This window comes from Pithys albifrons, chromosome 9 (assembly GCF_047495875.1).
Source record: "Pithys albifrons albifrons isolate INPA30051 chromosome 9, PitAlb_v1, whole genome shotgun sequence".
Taxonomy (NCBI): Eukaryota; Metazoa; Chordata; class Aves; order Passeriformes; family Thamnophilidae; genus Pithys; species Pithys albifrons.
Window position 1 is genome coordinate 20,041,272 of NC_092466.1, and position 16,535 is coordinate 20,057,806.

At 41.7% G+C, this 16,535-nt stretch overlaps 2 protein-coding genes across 6 annotated transcripts in view; one reads left to right on the forward strand and one right to left on the reverse strand.

Moving 5' to 3' along the window:
* Positions 1-1,330: 1,330 nt before the first annotated feature.
* LOC139675716 (beta-microseminoprotein-like) lies at positions 1,331-4,791 on the reverse strand. Of its 2 annotated transcripts, XM_071563719.1 has the most exons (4): positions 4,639-4,791; positions 3,217-3,316; positions 2,595-2,697; positions 1,331-1,708 (listed from the first exon to the last, which is right to left on the reverse strand). In XM_071563719.1, exons 1-4 carry the CDS (start codon positions 4,639-4,641, stop codon positions 1,576-1,578), a joined length of 339 nt encoding a protein of 112 aa, XP_071419820.1. In that variant the 5' UTR covers positions 4,642-4,791; the 3' UTR covers positions 1,331-1,575. The 2 variants fall into 2 exon arrangements, with proteins under 2 accessions (XP_071419820.1, XP_071419819.1); XM_071563718.1 differs by lacking the exon at positions 4,639-4,791 and having other exon boundaries at positions 3,217-3,340.
* Positions 4,792-11,551: 6,760 nt separating this feature from the next.
* Positions 11,552-16,535, forward strand: part of LOC139675976 (WASH complex subunit 2A-like) — a 35,909-nt gene continuing 30,925 nt past the window's right edge. For 3 of the 4 annotated variants that reach the window (XM_071564281.1, XM_071564279.1, XM_071564280.1), the window contains exons 1-6: positions 11,602-11,767; positions 12,230-12,394; positions 14,383-14,448; positions 15,127-15,300; positions 15,966-16,059; positions 16,447-16,505. In XM_071564281.1, the coding sequence (XP_071420382.1) occupies positions 11,663-11,767; positions 12,230-12,394; positions 14,383-14,448; positions 15,127-15,300; positions 15,966-16,059; positions 16,447-16,505 (663 nt within the window). In that variant the 5' untranslated portion in view covers positions 11,602-11,662. The other variant, XM_071564278.1, reaches the window with a different exon arrangement.

Sequence of the window (16,535 nt, forward strand, 5' to 3'; positions counted from 1 at the left end):
CCCAGATTCTACAGAAACTCTTGGGACTCTAGAGGTAATAAGGCTCTGAATTGTAAGTAAATAAATAAAGGTCCAAATCAGGAGATTGAATTTCAAAGTTGACTAAGCATCTGTAAATTGCTTAAAATACAAATCACTTAAAACTACAAATACTGAGCACATGATTGTGAACTTACGAGATAATAAAGTAATTTTTCTAAGGTTTAGAAGAACAATGCAGCAGTAATTTGTAGGACTTTGGTAGGGAAAAACTTGGAATTCTCAAATAATTTCAGGATCACGTGGCATAGTTCCAGGCTACATCAAGCTGGATGTTAATCTTGATGTGGTTCAAATTAAAACATAATCACTTAAGAACATGCAAGTAACTTTTGTAAACTCATGAAACGGTTTCATTTTCAAAACAGGATTTAAAAAAACCCCATAAAATATGAAAACCAAATATGACTTCCCCTAAGAAGCAGCAGCTGTTTGTTCTGTAAGTGAAAATATTACATTCCTTCAGGTGTGTCAGCTGAGGCTTGTTTTGCAAGGTGGTTTTCTTTTCAAGCCATAGAACAATTAACTGCAGATTGGGGTGCAGATTCTCCTACCCAATTGTGAAGAGGAGGGCCCCTGCAGAAAAAGCATTTTACGGGGTATTGCTGTCTGGTCTCCTACATGTGGGCAGAATTAGGATATTACCTATTGCCAGGTGGGAGACTTGCATCTGAAGCCCAACTATGCAACTGCATTTCACTCTCCAGGGAAGAGGGGGGATTTTTACAGTGAGAAGACAGAAGGCATCTGCCTTTTATTAGTGCCTCATGCTGAGCTCCCATGAGGAAGCACATCTACAGGGGCTGATCTAGATCTCTTTTTCAGTGTGGGCAAGAACCACTGTTGCAGCAGCACAGTGTGTGTAGACTTCCAGAATCAGGGCTTGGCAGGGGACACCTGGTCAGAGCGCACAATGGAGAGGAAAACGGGAGGTGCGCAAATGGGAGGAAAAGGATGATGTTCCTTGGATTCCACCCTCACTCTTTTTCCAAAGGTCAGAGGAGTTAGCAGCACAAAAAGTGTTACCAAAACTGCTATGGCAGTTCAGGTGTGTCCCCTGTGCCCTGTGTAGGAGCCATTGAACAGCAGGTCCCAGTCATTGCATCCCTTCCAAATGATGAGGGATTTTGACACATGCCTAGAACAGAACCTGCAAAGTGTGAAAGCAGCATGGGCCAGGTACCAGTGCACCGCATGTCAGAGTAGTTAGGCAAATGCCTCCCTTTCTCAAAGAAGGTGACACTGCCCCATGGTACTGCAGACAAAGAAATATCAATATGAAACACTGATGGATGCTTCATCTGGATTTATTGTAGTCAGAAGAGCTCAGCAATATCAACGCAAATATTACAGAAATGAGACACTCTATGTGATTATGCATCTTGTATACAGAATTAGAACTATTAGGAGATTAGAAGTGAGCTACTGAAGTACAAGATTTCCCATGCAATTGGGCTTCTCTGTGATGGCAAAGCATCTGTGGGAAGGACAGGAATTCCACAGTGCAGACGATTGGAGCACACCTCAGCCCACTTGTTAGCCCACACGAGAAATGAAGGAAGAACACTCCTTTGAGGGGTCGCTCCTCTGCACCACATCATAGTCACACTTTTCTTTGTTGAAAATGACTTTACAGTTCTCTTTGTCATAAGCAATGGGAGTAGAAAAGCTGTCATTGGCAAAGAGAAAGAAAATGTTAGCTTGACAGCAATAACAGTTTCCATATTTCAGTGACTGTAGCTTGAACTATTGCTGAGTGAGACATCTCTGAAACTATGGCTAAGACCAGCTGAGATACCTTGAGTGCCACACAGCTGCAGGTTCCAGGCCCTCCAAATGATGCCTGACTGCACTGCACTGTGGACATGTTCCAGGATGCTCAGCACTGACATTGAGATTTCTAGCGTTACACTCTATAGTCTGACATAAGCATGGGCTTGGCATGTTTTCTCTTTTTTTCCATTAAGTTTTCATTCTTTCCAGTTTACTTAGAAGGTGGTAGCTCTTTCCTGAAAGACTCAGGGTCACCTAAACGAAGGCAAAGATCATTATCCAGCCATTTTGGCCCTTGGAGAAGGCAGGATGAGAGGAAAGGAGGACGTTGGAGAAATACTCCAGAGCAGAGCCTTGTCATTCAAGAGTCAGCCTGTTCACTGGAGAAAAGCAGCACCAGAAAGGAATTAGGATCAACATAAGCCCTTGAGAGGAACTTCACTGAAGCTGCTTGTGAAATTAATTCTTTCCTACCCCCAATTGCTCAGCTAAGGAAAGATTTAACTGTAGTGGCAGAAGGCTTCACAAGTTCCCAGAAAATTAAAGGCAAGTGCCAACTGGATGTGCCTGGATACTCTGTGTCCACTCCCAGTTAGCAGGAGGTGAGCCAAGGTAAACACAGCTAAGGATCCAAATGGTCAAGAGCTCTATGTGGCTTTCATTTGCTCTGTGACATGGAGGACAAAAGGCTCTCTTGTGCCTTTAGAAACTCATTTGTCCCCAGCAAATGGAAAGCTGTGGTCATCCCAAGGGCAATGATGGTACAAGAAGATGAAACTTACAGTGAACAGCAACTCATTACAGTTCGGCTGCAGGTGCATTGGTAGCAATCTTCTGTCCTTTCAATGTGTCCAAGGGGGTATAGTTTTCCGTTCAGCATACAGCCTGCATAAAACAGCACTAATACAGAACTTGTTCTTTAAGCCTCCACCTGAAGGCTAAGAAGTCTAAAAATTATTTTAAGTTGTCATAAAATACTTTCCTTGGTAATAGAAATTTAGAAGTAATTTTCTTCTCTGGGTTATCACCCAAATTATTTTGAGATACTGAACTCTTTTCTTTTGTACTTGTTAGAGATGGTTTCCTTGTGACAGATCTAAGATGAAAGTGAGCAACCAAACAGGCAGGTCTGCCACCTCAGAACTGCTCTCAAATCCTGCGTCAGCTTTATGTGCTGCAAAAGCAATAGCGACTTCACACCAATAGCAATAGTATTGCTGCAGCCACATTCAGCCCAGAGGAAGACTTTCTTTTTCCTCTACTTTTGGCTACTTCATCCTGGAACCCTCTATTCATGTCTTTCTGACATCTCCCCCCATCTTGTATTTTAAGTCCTTACTGTAAGTTCCACATAAGCCAAGTTACCACAGAGCAATCAAGTGGGATGACCTTCTTTGCTCTTACCTTTGTCAGCCTCCCCTGGCTTATAACGTTTAGAAAAGCAATGTGCATCACCCAGGGCCACGATGATCCCCATTGCAACAAGGAAAGCCAGAAAGTTCTTCTGTAAAAGAAATACAGAGTCCATGGCATAAATTTTAGTCCATATTGATTATCTAAACAGTGCTATTCTGTGGTGCCTGGCCACAGGAAAATGTCTAAGCAGCTCCTGCTGCATGAAGCTGTAGGATGAAACATTGCAGCAGATCTGTGTTGAGGCTTCTTGTGAATTTTGCATGTGGGACTCTGTGCTGTGCTGCTGTCCAGGGCTTTGTGGCTCTCCACACAGAATCTCAACATGCTTGGGATGCTGTTTGTGTGTATTAGACATCCAGCTGGAATTTGGTGGTGGCTTTCCTCCACACCAGTTCAGCTGTTTGCAACAGCACATACAGTCCCATGACATGTCCCCCATGTTTGTAGAAAATACTAAACTTCTCCTTTGCTGTGCTGTCTTCTGGGAATGCTTTATCCTTTGTTTGCTCCAACATTTGTTCTTGTCATACTTTTCCTAAAAATGCCAGTCAGATTAGGTTGGGCATGCTCCTCTCTCTAAAGATCAAAGTTTTGCACCTTCCACTGAATCTAAGCAGAGATATAAGTGGCTGTCAGTGGTGTTCAATTATTGTGTGAACTAACTTCATGCTGCAACAACCAAAGGGTATGTCAGCTAGACAACAGTAAGTTAGCAGTAAAGTCTAAGGAAAGAAAGAAGCAGATGATAATTTCTCCCCTATTTATGAATCACCATATCTTATAGAAACTACTGCCTCTTTCATAGAACTTATGCCATTCCTGAGAGTCTCATCCAAGGTAGGAATTGACATCTGTACCTTCAGGAATTATGTGAGCACAAATTAAAGGAAAACTAGGACAGAGGGCTCTGTCTATCTATTGAGCTCAACCTAACTTTTGATTTAAATTCTGCAAACACATTTGGTGTCTTAAAGAGCTAAAACAGCACACAACCTGAGAGATCAAAAGAAAAGAGCAGACAAGCTATACAGGCAAAATATACCTTTTTTCATTATAAAGTGACTATATTTAAAATTCATTTCTCATTTATAGGTTTTAAAAGCACAGTTCTAAATGTTTGCAAAATTCTGAATGATTTCACAACCATTTCTGAGGACAGCATAACAGCAAGTGAAAGACTAAAAGGTATCTGTAGAGTTTCTTTGCAAAGAATTTCAATACAAAGAAAAAAATTCCCAGTAATCTTCACAAAGGTGTTACTTTCTTTGCTTCCTGCAGTTTTGAAATACAATATATCCACATTGAAAATCTGTACTAAGTTATTCCCTTAAATACTCTTTTTTTGTACTTTTAAAGCAAGTACCTATCTGTATTGTCATTAAAAAAAACCAGCCTGAATCTTTGACTTACCATTGTGGTACCCTTGGCTTCCAAAGAGTTCCAAGTCTCCAGAAGAACTGTGAAGTGCTTAATGTGAAATGAGAAAGAAAATAATTTTTGGTGCTCTTATATTGTGCAGTTCAAATCTAAGTGGTGAAAAAAGAGCCTGCTCAACTTAAATGCAGTTATGTTGAAATATCTGAAGAAATCACTGAAATTTTGCCAGCTGGCAATGAGAAGATGTTTGATTTTGGAGAGCACTGGTCTGAGAACAATGTGGAATCCGAAACTTCATATTCCTTGGAAAGATTATGATTGGAAAAAATGCCTTTCTGATGAAACATAAATGTTGACAGCTAAGCTGCAGGCAGTCTTATACAGCTAGGTGATTTTCAGCTGCGGCAGGAGTGCATGCTAAATCCTTTCTGCTATCAGTGGGATGGAATATGCTGAAAGTAGTGAACTAGGTATTAATAGCAAAGGGAGTTCTTGCCATATCTTTGCATACTCACACTTAATTCTGCGAGTGCACTCAAAGAAAATCACTCAAAGGTACTTGGCCATTACCAGTATTAAAAGCTCCTAACATTAAGACCTTAATCAAAGCTGGATCATATTACAACATTCTCTTTGTTTTCAATCAAAAGAATGTCCTTTCAAATCAAAAGCCTGCTGATACTTCTGTGGGACTGTTCATGCTTTGACTTGAATAACTGTGATAGAGTGAGTATATGATCACAGTTATTGCGGGGTTTGCATTGCCAGTGATAACGTTTAGCTGCATGATTGTATTTAATTGATGACAAAACCCCCAGAAGAAACCAGCACAAAACACACTCTACAGACAAGCATACCAAACTTACGTTTCAATACAGAACTCAAGAGCATACCTTCCGTGACAGACTTAACTAACAGAAAACTACTAACCAGAAACACAACAACCTAAAACACAAATCTAAACACCCCTGGTAACACAGAGCAACAAAATGAACTGCACATTCTCTGTAACATAAAGCAAAAGGAAGGAATATAGCCCATTAACATACATGTTAAAAAAGAACTACACACCTTAAAGGAACAGAACAACCAATATAAAGTAAGATATATACCTAGTAAGTTACAAGGTGTAAGGCAAATTGTAATTAGTATTAATGTAGCAAAACACAGTTAGTAAATAAAGTGCCTATAGAGTAAAGATAAAGCCCAGTGAAATGAGTATAAAAGTGAAAGCATAGTATAAGGGTATAAGTACCTTCTAAGTTATAAAGTAATAAGCACAGTATAAGACATAAGATAGCAAGTATGAAGTAATAGGCACTGAAAAAATGTAAGTACCAGATATAACATATAGAGAATACATAGTTTCTCAACCCTACATTGTCCAAAGAGGTGAGAGGAGACAGGGCAGCTCTTCTCAGCTACCCATGCAGAGATGATGGCATTTCTCCCCAACTTTTGCTCATGTTCAATCTCTTTTGTAAATTGAGTGACTATAGTCAGTAATAGTTTGGGTTTTATTTTTGGGGTGATAGACAGATGACACGGGCCTGAGGGTTGGCTCCCTGTTTTCCAAGAAGTTGTGGCAAAGGAAGGCCATGTTACCTCTGCTACACTCCATCCTTTGTTAATCTTCTCAGTCTGGTTTTAGCACTTTCAGAAAGACACTGGAGTCTCTTTGTCCTCTGACAGTGGTTCCTGGGAGCATCCCTCTGGGGCTGTGTTCCCCTTGGCCCATCAAGAGTTTATCAGGCTATTGCCCCACACTCTGTATCAGAACTGATGGATAATCAACAGCAGTAGTCAACTTGCAGCAAGTAAAGAAGAGAAGGTCCTGGGGAGACCTTAGAGCAGCCATGCTATAATGTAGCCATGCTTTAAAGGAGAAAGCCATTGGACTGTGATTCAGGAGCTTTTTTCAGTTTTTCATTCTAATGCTGACAGGATGGATGACTTTGGCTGACTCCCTTAACTGTGTCAGAGATTTCAAGTTTCAGAGCTTATTACCTGACGGTAGAGGAATGCAGAACCCAGAGACAGAACACGAAAGTCAGCTTCCCCTGTTCCTCACACAGTAGGTACTCCTACACCTCACCCAGGAAATCCAGGGTAATGGCTCTTCTCCAAGCCCATGATTTCACCACCAGAGATGAACTTTTTGGATCAAAGAAGGATCAAACCCACATAAAGGAAAACAACAAAGTCATGTGTGTCCAAGTCCAGGTTCCTTTAGAAGATCAGTGGTTTTGCTGTGGATTTTGGTTTTCTTAGGATTTCTGATTACCTTAACAAAATTTATCTGCCTGGTTACTTTTTCCCTGCTTGTACAACTTACTGCACTAAGTCAACTGACTTGCAAAGTCTTTTTAGGTGACATGGGTAATCATAGTCTGCTTATTTCTGACACATAAGTTACAATTAATTATTTGTAGGAAAGCTGATTTTGAATTCCCTGAAATGAATAAATATACTAACAGGCAAGCAATGTGTTATGTCATTGCATTAACCGCCAAAGAACCCCGAGTGATTTGCAGAATGAAGACTGTATATCCGATAAGGCTGTAGAGAGGCATGTTTATTCAAGGCCCAGTGCATGGGGGATGGCTCCTCCAAAAACATGCACACCTGGTCGAGTTAACAACTCGTTTATATGCAAGTAAGTTATACATATTCATTATTTCTTCATGCATAAACATTATTTTCTTAGAAAAGTCAGGGTAATTATAATGACTTCTAAGAACTGATTTCCATCTTCTCCACCCTATGCACCTCCTTCTTGCGCCTGCGCCTTTCCTCCTGGTAATTAGGGGCAAGGGTCTTCTGGTGGTCTTTGGGGATGAAGTTCGTAGTCTTCTTCATGTCAACTTTTTACCTTTGGCTCAAACCTGCCCCAAACCAGATTTGTTGGCAATTATAACCAGTCTAATTGGCGAATTTCTCTAATTATCCTGTTCTTTTGACATATCTTTTGATTTATCTTTGTTTCATATGGCGTCCAGTCTATTTTAGTTAGTATAAGAAATCCCTAAGGCCCCTTAATATAGAAGCTTCAAGGACAGTTTCTACACATCTGTACCTTATGATTTTTGCCACATGCTAAGCTATTTTATATAAACTAATTTTTATAATAACTATTAAGCAGATTCTTTGATAGATGTATCAATTAATAACATTATCAATTAATAAGGATAAGTCCCTTCAATCACAAGCAGGAAGCAAAGTACCTCTGGGGACTTCAGGCTCACAGCACACATGTACTTATTTCTAGCTGTAGACACTCCTTTCTACATCTGTGCCAGAGTCTGAGGCACCTTCAAGCCCTGACTTTGCTTGTCACCCCCAAAACCTTTCGCAGCCTGCAGATAACTCAGGTGCCGGGACTCTCTCTTGGAGACTGGGAAGTGCTGGTAATTGCAGGGCTTCAACAACCACATCTCTCTGTCTGTACCAAGCCATACACCATAACCCATGCATGTGAATGAGGAGTGGCAGAGAAAATTAAGAACAATGCACAAATTGTGTGTGGGTTCTTTCCTGTGTAATACAGAAGCTTAACTTTTAATTGTATTTTGACTTTTTTTTTGTTTGCATCCTGTTCTGAAGTGATAAAGACATATTTACTTTCTGTTAGCTATTGGGAAATCTGTCTGTGGTTTTCTCTAATTTTTTCCTTGTAAATATTTGTAAGTTTAACCAAGTGCTGTATGTGTGTTAAAGCAGGACATGGCATATCATTACTCACATTATTAAGAAGAGAGAAACATATTTAAGCATATATTGAATGTCACATCAAGACTGAGTTTTTGTCTCCAGTAAGCTGTAATTTCCTCATGGACAAAAGCTAACAGGAATTTAGTAACCGCTTCACAAAAAAAGTTTAAAAAAAAGTAATGGAGAAAAATCAGATTCCCCTAATAATTTTATATGAATCAGAGTATTTCTTGTTATGTCATAATCTGTGTCTCTGTGTGTGTGTGTATGTGTTAGATACCACTGCGTCTTCAATACAGTTGCATGTGGCCTAGCATAAAGCTAGCCATGTTGTTGATAGGGATATTTTCTGGACAAAACAATTGACTAACTAGTTTGAGGGCAGTCAGGATCCACTCCAAATGAAAATGTTTGCTTTCAGCTCTGCAGAGCTTCTGAAGAGACAGTAAGCTGGGATCATACATAACAAGTGTGCAATATTGGCCTTCAAATTAATTTCAGTGTTGCATCATCTTGCCTTTAGCCTCCTACGGCCATTCTGTAACTGCTAAAATGTCTGTGCAGTCCTGAATGTATGGAAAATATTGCAGGTACTCACTGGGGACCAGGTCTGTGGGAAAAAAATAGGTGTCACCTTGTGCAAGAGCATGAATATTGAAACTCCTGCTTTGCTTTGCCATTGCTTCTTGGTATGATGTTTTCAAATGTTTCTTTGTGGACATAAAGAATAAGATTTGAGCCTAACACAACCTATGCTTAAACTGGTGGCTTAAGGAGTACTGGTGGATTAGGACCGTGCTCCTTGGTCAGGACAATTCCAACTGCTTGTAGTATACCTCCTTCTACTTTTGCCCTGGTTTCATAGGAAGGAAGCCTAGTGAATTCAGTCCAGAGAGCAGTTTTTAGTCAGTGGCTTTTTCACCATGGACCAACATTGCAGAAGATAGGGTGAAGTGGAACAAGAAAGAGATCCATAAAGGTCTGTCTTCTGTTTCACCTGTCTTCTTAACTAAAGAATCCCATTACACTGTCCTAACTCTTCAGAAACTGACAGGCAAAGAGAGCAACAACTGCAGCATGTGCTATGCTTCTCAAAGCTGTCTTGAGTATATTTTCTTCAAACCCTTCATGTTCTGTACTCTGGCCCACCTCTACAATCCAAAAGGATCTTGTCTGACCTTGCACTTTCACTGCAGGCTTTCAGAGTCCTGCAAAAGACCTCTGGCTCATTTCACATTGCTGCAAAGATACGAGGCTGAGCAGTTGCATGGCTCTGGCTGAACTACAGGGTACACCAGTCTACTGTAACTTCTGTTTTTACAGCCATGCAGGAAAGATCTTGTCCCCTGGTCTGGTTCCAACAGCACTCTGCCCTGCTTTGAAAGCTGAAGAGAAACAGGTCTCATGGCCACATACAAGCAACAAGTGATGCCACTGGGCTAAGGCATGCCTGTAAGCATGGACATCAGAGAGCTCAGCTCTGTACAGTCTAACATGTTTTCGTTCTTAAACTGCAGGTTTGTCCCTGCTGACATATGTGAATTTTGATACCTTTATGTCACATAATCATTTGGAAAGTTCTGAGGAGAAAAGCAAGTGATTTTTCTTGTGGTCATCTTCTCTCTAACCTTTAAAAGGAAACTGCCTAAATTCCTCTCTGAAAGGAATTTTAGGACTTGATTGCTTTTTGAAACCTTTTTCTAATGTTTAGGATGGGACTTCTAGAAGGCAGATTTTGCTTAGTTTGGTTTATGTATCACAAGCAAACAACTTCCCCTAAGGAAGCATTCAGGTTCCACATAACTGTCATGTTACTTTTTTGATGGAGACTAATCTGCCAAATCGCCAGGCCTGAAGCTGCCTGATGGTAAGACCCTACATTTTGCGGCATCAGACACATAGAGCATGCAGATCTCAGGTTTTGTAGTGCATAAAGTTCTTTGCCAGTAGAAGTTTGCATTATCAACAAAGGATTTAATTCCCCATTGTGGTGAATATGCAAAGTAATTAAAGGAAAATATTTCTGGGTTTTGGAATGTTGTGGAGGAAGAAACTATGGCAAAACACTAAAAACCCTGGAGAATAATTTTAGATGAATCCCATCTGTGGTTTTTAACAATCTTGCTCAAGATGTTGTGCAATATTTTAAAATATTTTTCTACTTGTACTTTCTTAGTTTCTGCTTTATTATCAGTATATTAAAAGTCTTTAAATTCTACTACGTCTGAAGGTCTGAGCCAGTTCAGCAATGGTATCTTATCACAGAATTACAGAAAAAATAATTGAAAGGAATACCACACTTTGCTTTTAGATTTTCCAGTGTCCCTTATCTAGCAATGTATTTCCAGCATCCAAATGTAGCCATTGAATCAATATATGAGAACTTGGAGATTTTGGTTGATTTTCTTATTTTAATTAAGAACCCAAGTAACTTAGTGCCCTGGTTCCTCATGAGTGGTATCAGTGCAAGAAATAAAGAAACTCCATGTGTTAATATAAAGGGCGGAGTATTTCCAGTGGATTTTTTAGCTACTACTTGAAAGAACAGATTGTTTTATTGCCATTTCTTTTCTGGTTAATTCACTTCTAATAATGATCATATGAAATACAGTGGTATGACAAAGTTTTTCAATCCATTTGGGAAAAAATAACATAGCAAGAAAGGGGGAAGTTAGTGTAGGTGTTTTACTTGGAAAGGCCCAGGGATAATTGCCTGTGAATTATAGGTTTGGCAATTTGCACCATGTATTTGTTTATGTTAGTGCGTACAGTGTTTTCTTCTAGCAAATCCTGGAATTCCGGCGTGGGTTTATTAAGGCTCATCCAGTTTAAAACAAAGGAGATTTCACCTGGCTTAAGGTAAGCCTTGCATTGACTTTTCTAATAAAAACAGGAGGAAGGGGTCCTTCTCTACTCGTAATCCTGGCTATCAGCAGACCCGTCGCACCGTTCCAGCGGGGAATAACGTCCTGCAGAAGCTCCTGCTACGCTCGGCTTCGTTCCCGCCGAGCAGGCGCGGAGTACGCGACCTGTGCGGCCCCACCCCGCGACCCTCCCGCCGGGCGCCTCATCCCGCGAACTGCTGCGCCGGGGGCGGTGTCCGACTGGACGGGGCGGGATCGGACGGGGCGGGATCGGACGGGGCGGGGCGGAACGGGGCGGGGCGGGGCGAGGCGGGATTGCTCCGCTCCCCCGCCTGGCGCCCCCTGGCGGCTCTTCCCGCGCGCGGGGCCGGGCCGGGAGGGGCGTCACGTGAGCGCGCTCAGCTGACCGTGGTGAGCGCCGGGCCGGGCCGGGCCGGGCCAGCCCTGCGTGCGGCCCCGCGCTCACTGTCCCTCTCCCGCAGATGAACGGGGACGCGACGGAGCCGGCGCCCGTGTGGGAGCGACCCTGGTCGCTGGAGGAGATCCGTAAGGGCAGCCAGAGCTGGTCCTTGGCCTCGGATGCCGGGGTGAGCGGTGCGGCCGGAACCGGGCCTGAGCGCGGCACCGCAGGGTGCGCGGCCGCGGCTTCGGCGGGGCTCGGGGCCCCGTGCGGGGCGGTGCTGCCGCCCGCCGGCCCGGGGAGCGGGCGCGGGTCCCGGGCACGGCCCGGCGCGGGAAGGGAGCCGTGGCCGCAGCCACCGGGCCCCGGAACGCGGCGGGAGCAGCCCAGGTCAGGGCCCGGGGACCGGCAGCGCTCCCCGTGTTTGGCCCTCCGGTCCCGGCGGGAAAACTAGGACAAGGACTTGACCGCAAAGGAGATGGAGGATCGGGTGGCTGAGACTTGTTGCTGGGCGTGTGTGCTGGTCCTTCAGTCTAAACGGTGTTTGTTTTGGGGCTCAGTTGAAGTGTATGATCAGTTCTGCCTGTCTCATAAACGGTGCCAGAAAGAAAGAGTGAGTTGCTGACTATTGCTTTCCTCTTGTCAACAGCTTCTGCATTTTCTACAAGAGTTCTCGCAACAAACCATTTCCAGGACTCATGAAATCAAAAAACAAGTGGATGGATTGATTAGTGAAACAAAAGCTACGGACTGTCGCCTTCATAATGTCTTCAATGACTTTCTTATGTTGTCCAATACACAATTCATAGAGAATGTGAGTGTGTTCTACTACAGAAAGCTTTGGCATTGTTTCTTAGTTTAATGTGGAGAAAGGATTTAGCTTTTTGACAAGTCTGATGCTAATCTAGGGATGAAGTGCCTTTGAATTGCTTTCTGTTAAAGATGTGTAATTCTTTTGTGAATGATGCACTATCCAGTATTGGCAGGTTCCCTTTTACATGTTCTGAGGCACTTTGCTTCCTTGTTTAAATGTGACCTGGAGATCAGAATTTCATTTTTAATACTATGAATGAGTTGAGATCTCTGGAATGTCTTGGTTTGTCATCACAAGTTGCATGAATGTAGCAGGTGCTTGCACTTGTCTGTCTGAGAATACTGTACAATGCTGTAAATTTGTCTATTGGTGTTATTTCACTCTAAGTGCATTTGGTATTAAAGGTGTTGGGCTGCAGGCAGTTGTCCCTTATCTTTGGCCATGGTGACCCTATTTTCTGGTTAATGTTGCCACTTTATAATTATTTCTATTTTGAAAAGTAAAGCTGATCTTGAAAGCCTGTTACAACGTTGTATCACTAGAAACATGTGTCTAATGAAAATGTACAGCTTTAATAGTATTTCCCATTTGTGAAGTATTTTTTAGTGCTGTGGGCTTTATCAGGTATTTTGTGATCAGCACTGTTCTCAGGCTATATGTGTTTCATCTGAAGCCATGGTGTTACTATTGAGAAGATGGTGGCAGAGGTAAAAGATGGAAATCTGGATTTCTGTCGTGGTTTTTTTCAGAGCTACAGTGTCTTTTCTGGCCTAGCTTGGCTGTTCAGCATAATGGGAACAGTTTGTACTAAATGTTTTAAATCTTGCATATTTGAAGCTGTTCCTTCCCAAATTTAAGTGCACAGAAATAGATCTTCATTTTGGGTTAGTTAGTGAGAGATCTGTCTCTTCCCAGGGGATAACAGCACCTGTGTTTCTGAGGTTTGGATTTAAGTTTGCAGATTCAAAGGAGATCTTTTTATTCCCCTTTGTCCCCTTGTAGCTGGTCCTACAAAAGTGTACCAAAATAGCTGTATGTGAGGGATCATCATGATGCCTAAAGTTTTAGTGTGTATTTTGTAGGTTTTTAGAATTATGTAGGTCTTCCCGGGCTGCTTATATGTGAGGTGGTTTTAGAAGTTACTAAAATGTTTTCTCACATTCCTGAGTTCTCCCAAGGACGCACTGTTTTGAAGAAACACCACCTGCAAGATAGCTTTGAGACAAAACAGTAGAGAGGGCCCAGAACCCTTGGACCCTCTTCAAGGGGCAGTCTTGAGGACCTCTGTGGGTGGGCACCAAAGGAAATTGGTACACCAGGTTGGCTATAGATAACACATATGTTAATTGATGAAAGTTATAAAAACTGTAACCTCATTGAACCATGTATGCACATGCTTTGTGTGCACCTTGGCAGCTTCCAATAAACGCTACTTATCTATCTTTCTCCACTAAGGTTGTTTTGAGTGCCTTTTTGCGGGAATTTTAGACATCAGTCAGAGCAAACAACGTTGAGGGACATTGTGAACCTTCTCTGTAAGTACAGGAGAAGGGTAAATGCTAATGAAGGAAAGCTACTAAATGACAGAAAAAGAAAAGAAAGGAAAGGGTCCTGTAAGTAAATTCTGAAGGTGTCTAGAATAGCTTTATGTTGAGAGGGTTAAAAGAGTGCATTTTTGAACATGTTCAGATTAATCTGTGAACAGGGTTAAAATGGTCAATTTATCTTCCACTACTGCAGTGATATTTACAGACTTGAATTGCCTCAGTTGCATTGAGAGGCTGCCTGATGGTAAGTTTAGTGTGATGACTTCAATGCATGAAGGAGGCTGTAAAGGTGCTTGACATTCTGTGGGGTTTTTTTAAATGTTTATGAATTAATGTGCAGTTAATTACATATTAACAGCGCATTTTCTTGGTAGTATCTGTGGTTTAGCCCCTACAGCAGTATGTTGTTCTTACGTGAATTAATTTTCCCTGATTTTTCAGAGAGTATACGATGAAGAAGTGGAAGAGCCTATTCCCAAAGCTGACGTTGGAGACAAAACAGAGCAGGTAGTTAACTTAAGCTGCCTTGAGTGCTGTCAGTGTGTTCACAGCTGTTGTCTGCCCTCTCATTTTCAAACCTTCTTTGCATACATTTACAGCTTACAAAAACAAACTCCTTCCTTTTGCCTTGAAGTCTCATTGTTGGGTAGTTTGTGTCATTCAGACCTAAAGTTGACAGTAACATTGGAGGCTGCTACAGTGTGTGATGATCTCTTAGAGGCTCCCCAAGCTTCATACTGTGTCCAGCAGATAAGACTTATGCATTAATTTTTCAAGATGTTATGCCTGTTTATTCAGCAAGAAATGAAGGCCTTGGGCCACCTTACTGAATTCACAGGTACTGAATTGGGGAAGCAGAATCTGACTGGAATAATTACCAGGAATAAAAACTTAGAGAGCTTTATGTATATATCTTACAATCTAGGTATATTATACCATAAATGTTCCTCTGACGGGTTGGGAGCACAAATACGACAGTACTGTGCTGGTGTGGATGTTCAGAACATCTGTTTCTGGGAGGGACAAAGAAGAATTAAGTCAAAGAAACTTCTGAAGGTCTTTCTAATACATATAGTGAGAAAGCTTTCATTGTACTATTTTGAAGTTAACATTTTGCATGTGTGTTGCAATAAGATTGAGTCTTGAGTAAAATCCAATGAGAGTTTGTTTTTTCTGTTGCTAAAGGAAAAGACACGGGAACAGAAAGAAGCTGATCTGATCCCCAAAATTCAAGAAGCAGTAAATTATGGGTTGCAAGTTTTGGACAGTGCATTTGAACAGCTAGACATCAAAGCAGGCAATTCTGACTCCGAAGAAGAAGAAAGTAATGAAAGGGTGGAACTGATACTTGAGCCAAAGGTAGAGTGACCTGTTTTTGCTGGGAGCGGAGTTTGTGTTTTGCTTTGTTGGACCTGATCTTTACTTCTGTCAGTATTATCCACTGCATTAGTATAAAGTTGGTATTTATTAGCTAAAATGAGGGTTTGATGACTGATTCTGAAGGAGAAGTGCTCTTTCCTGAGCTATTCCTTGTGTAACCTGCTCGTCTTGCAGTTAGATTAACGTTAAGGTATGGCACCCTGTAGGGAGGTAGTTTAATGCAGTGAACTTGGAAGGGGAAGCCTCAATTCTGTGTGGGACTGGGACGTATAAATTTCATGCCTTTTAAGTACAAATCATACCTTCGTGGGTGTTTTTCATTAAGAATCCTAGGTGCAGGATTTGAGATAAGACTGATGCCTGTAAGTCTTATTATGGTATTCTCTTAGATGGCTTGTAGAAAGCAAGCTGGGACTATGCAAATAAAAGTAGCCCCTTTCTTTGACAGCGTTAAACAGAGTAAACTTCAGCTGTTCCACCCAGTTGCATGTTGACTTTAAGTGTATGTCTAGTGGGACTATCTTTAAACAGGCTTGTATCTTCCTTGAGTTTAAAAAAGGGGGGTGGGTGTACAAATTCTGGTTTTGTCAGCAATGTAGAGCTGTTCAGTGACATCAGAAAGAGCTGGTGTTGTCTCTTCCCAGGATCTCTATATTGACAGGCCTTTACCTTACTTGATTGGGTCTCAGCAGTTTATGGAACAGGATGATGTTGGCCTTGGAGATCTCTCTAGTGAAGGTATGTGCTGGCATGACCTTTTATTTCTATGCAAGTAATCGGTTCCTAATCTGAGACTTTGGTCTGTTTTAACTCACAACTTTCTTTATCCTGTGTAGTGTTTTTGCATATTTAGATGCACACTGTAACTGATGGGGGAAAAATGTGCGTCATGTTGTAGCAACTCTTTTCTGGTATACAAAGCAGTAACTTCTCAGTTACTTATACTCTGTGTATTAGAAATGCAAAGAGTTAAAACTTGGCAGCATTCAAAGCTCTTTCAAACCCCTCATTTCTACCTCAATTTCAGTTTTCTTCACAAAGTTTTTAAAGTTGCTGGTGATGTGTCTGGTGACCATGTCACTTCATGTCTGTCTGATCTTAATTTTTTGCTTTTATTTAAACTAGAAGGATCAGTAGACAGCGATCGTGGGAGTGTCATTGACAGTGAAGAGAAGGATGAAGAGGTAAGTGCCAAGTACCAGCCACTTCGCGCC

Coding starts and splice junctions, on each gene's coding strand:
- LOC139675716 (XM_071563718.1), bottom strand. CDS start 3,340: ATGGACTCTGTATTTCTTTTACAGAAGAACTTTCTGGCTTTCCTTGTT. Junction 2,698..3,216: donor GCCAGGGGAGGCTGACAAAG/GTAAGAGCAAAG, acceptor TGTTTTATGCAG/GCTGTATGCTGAACGGAAAA. Junction 1,709..2,594: donor GTAATGAGTTGCTGTTCACT/GTAAGTTTCATC, acceptor TGCCAATGACAG/CTTTTCTACTCCCATTGCTT.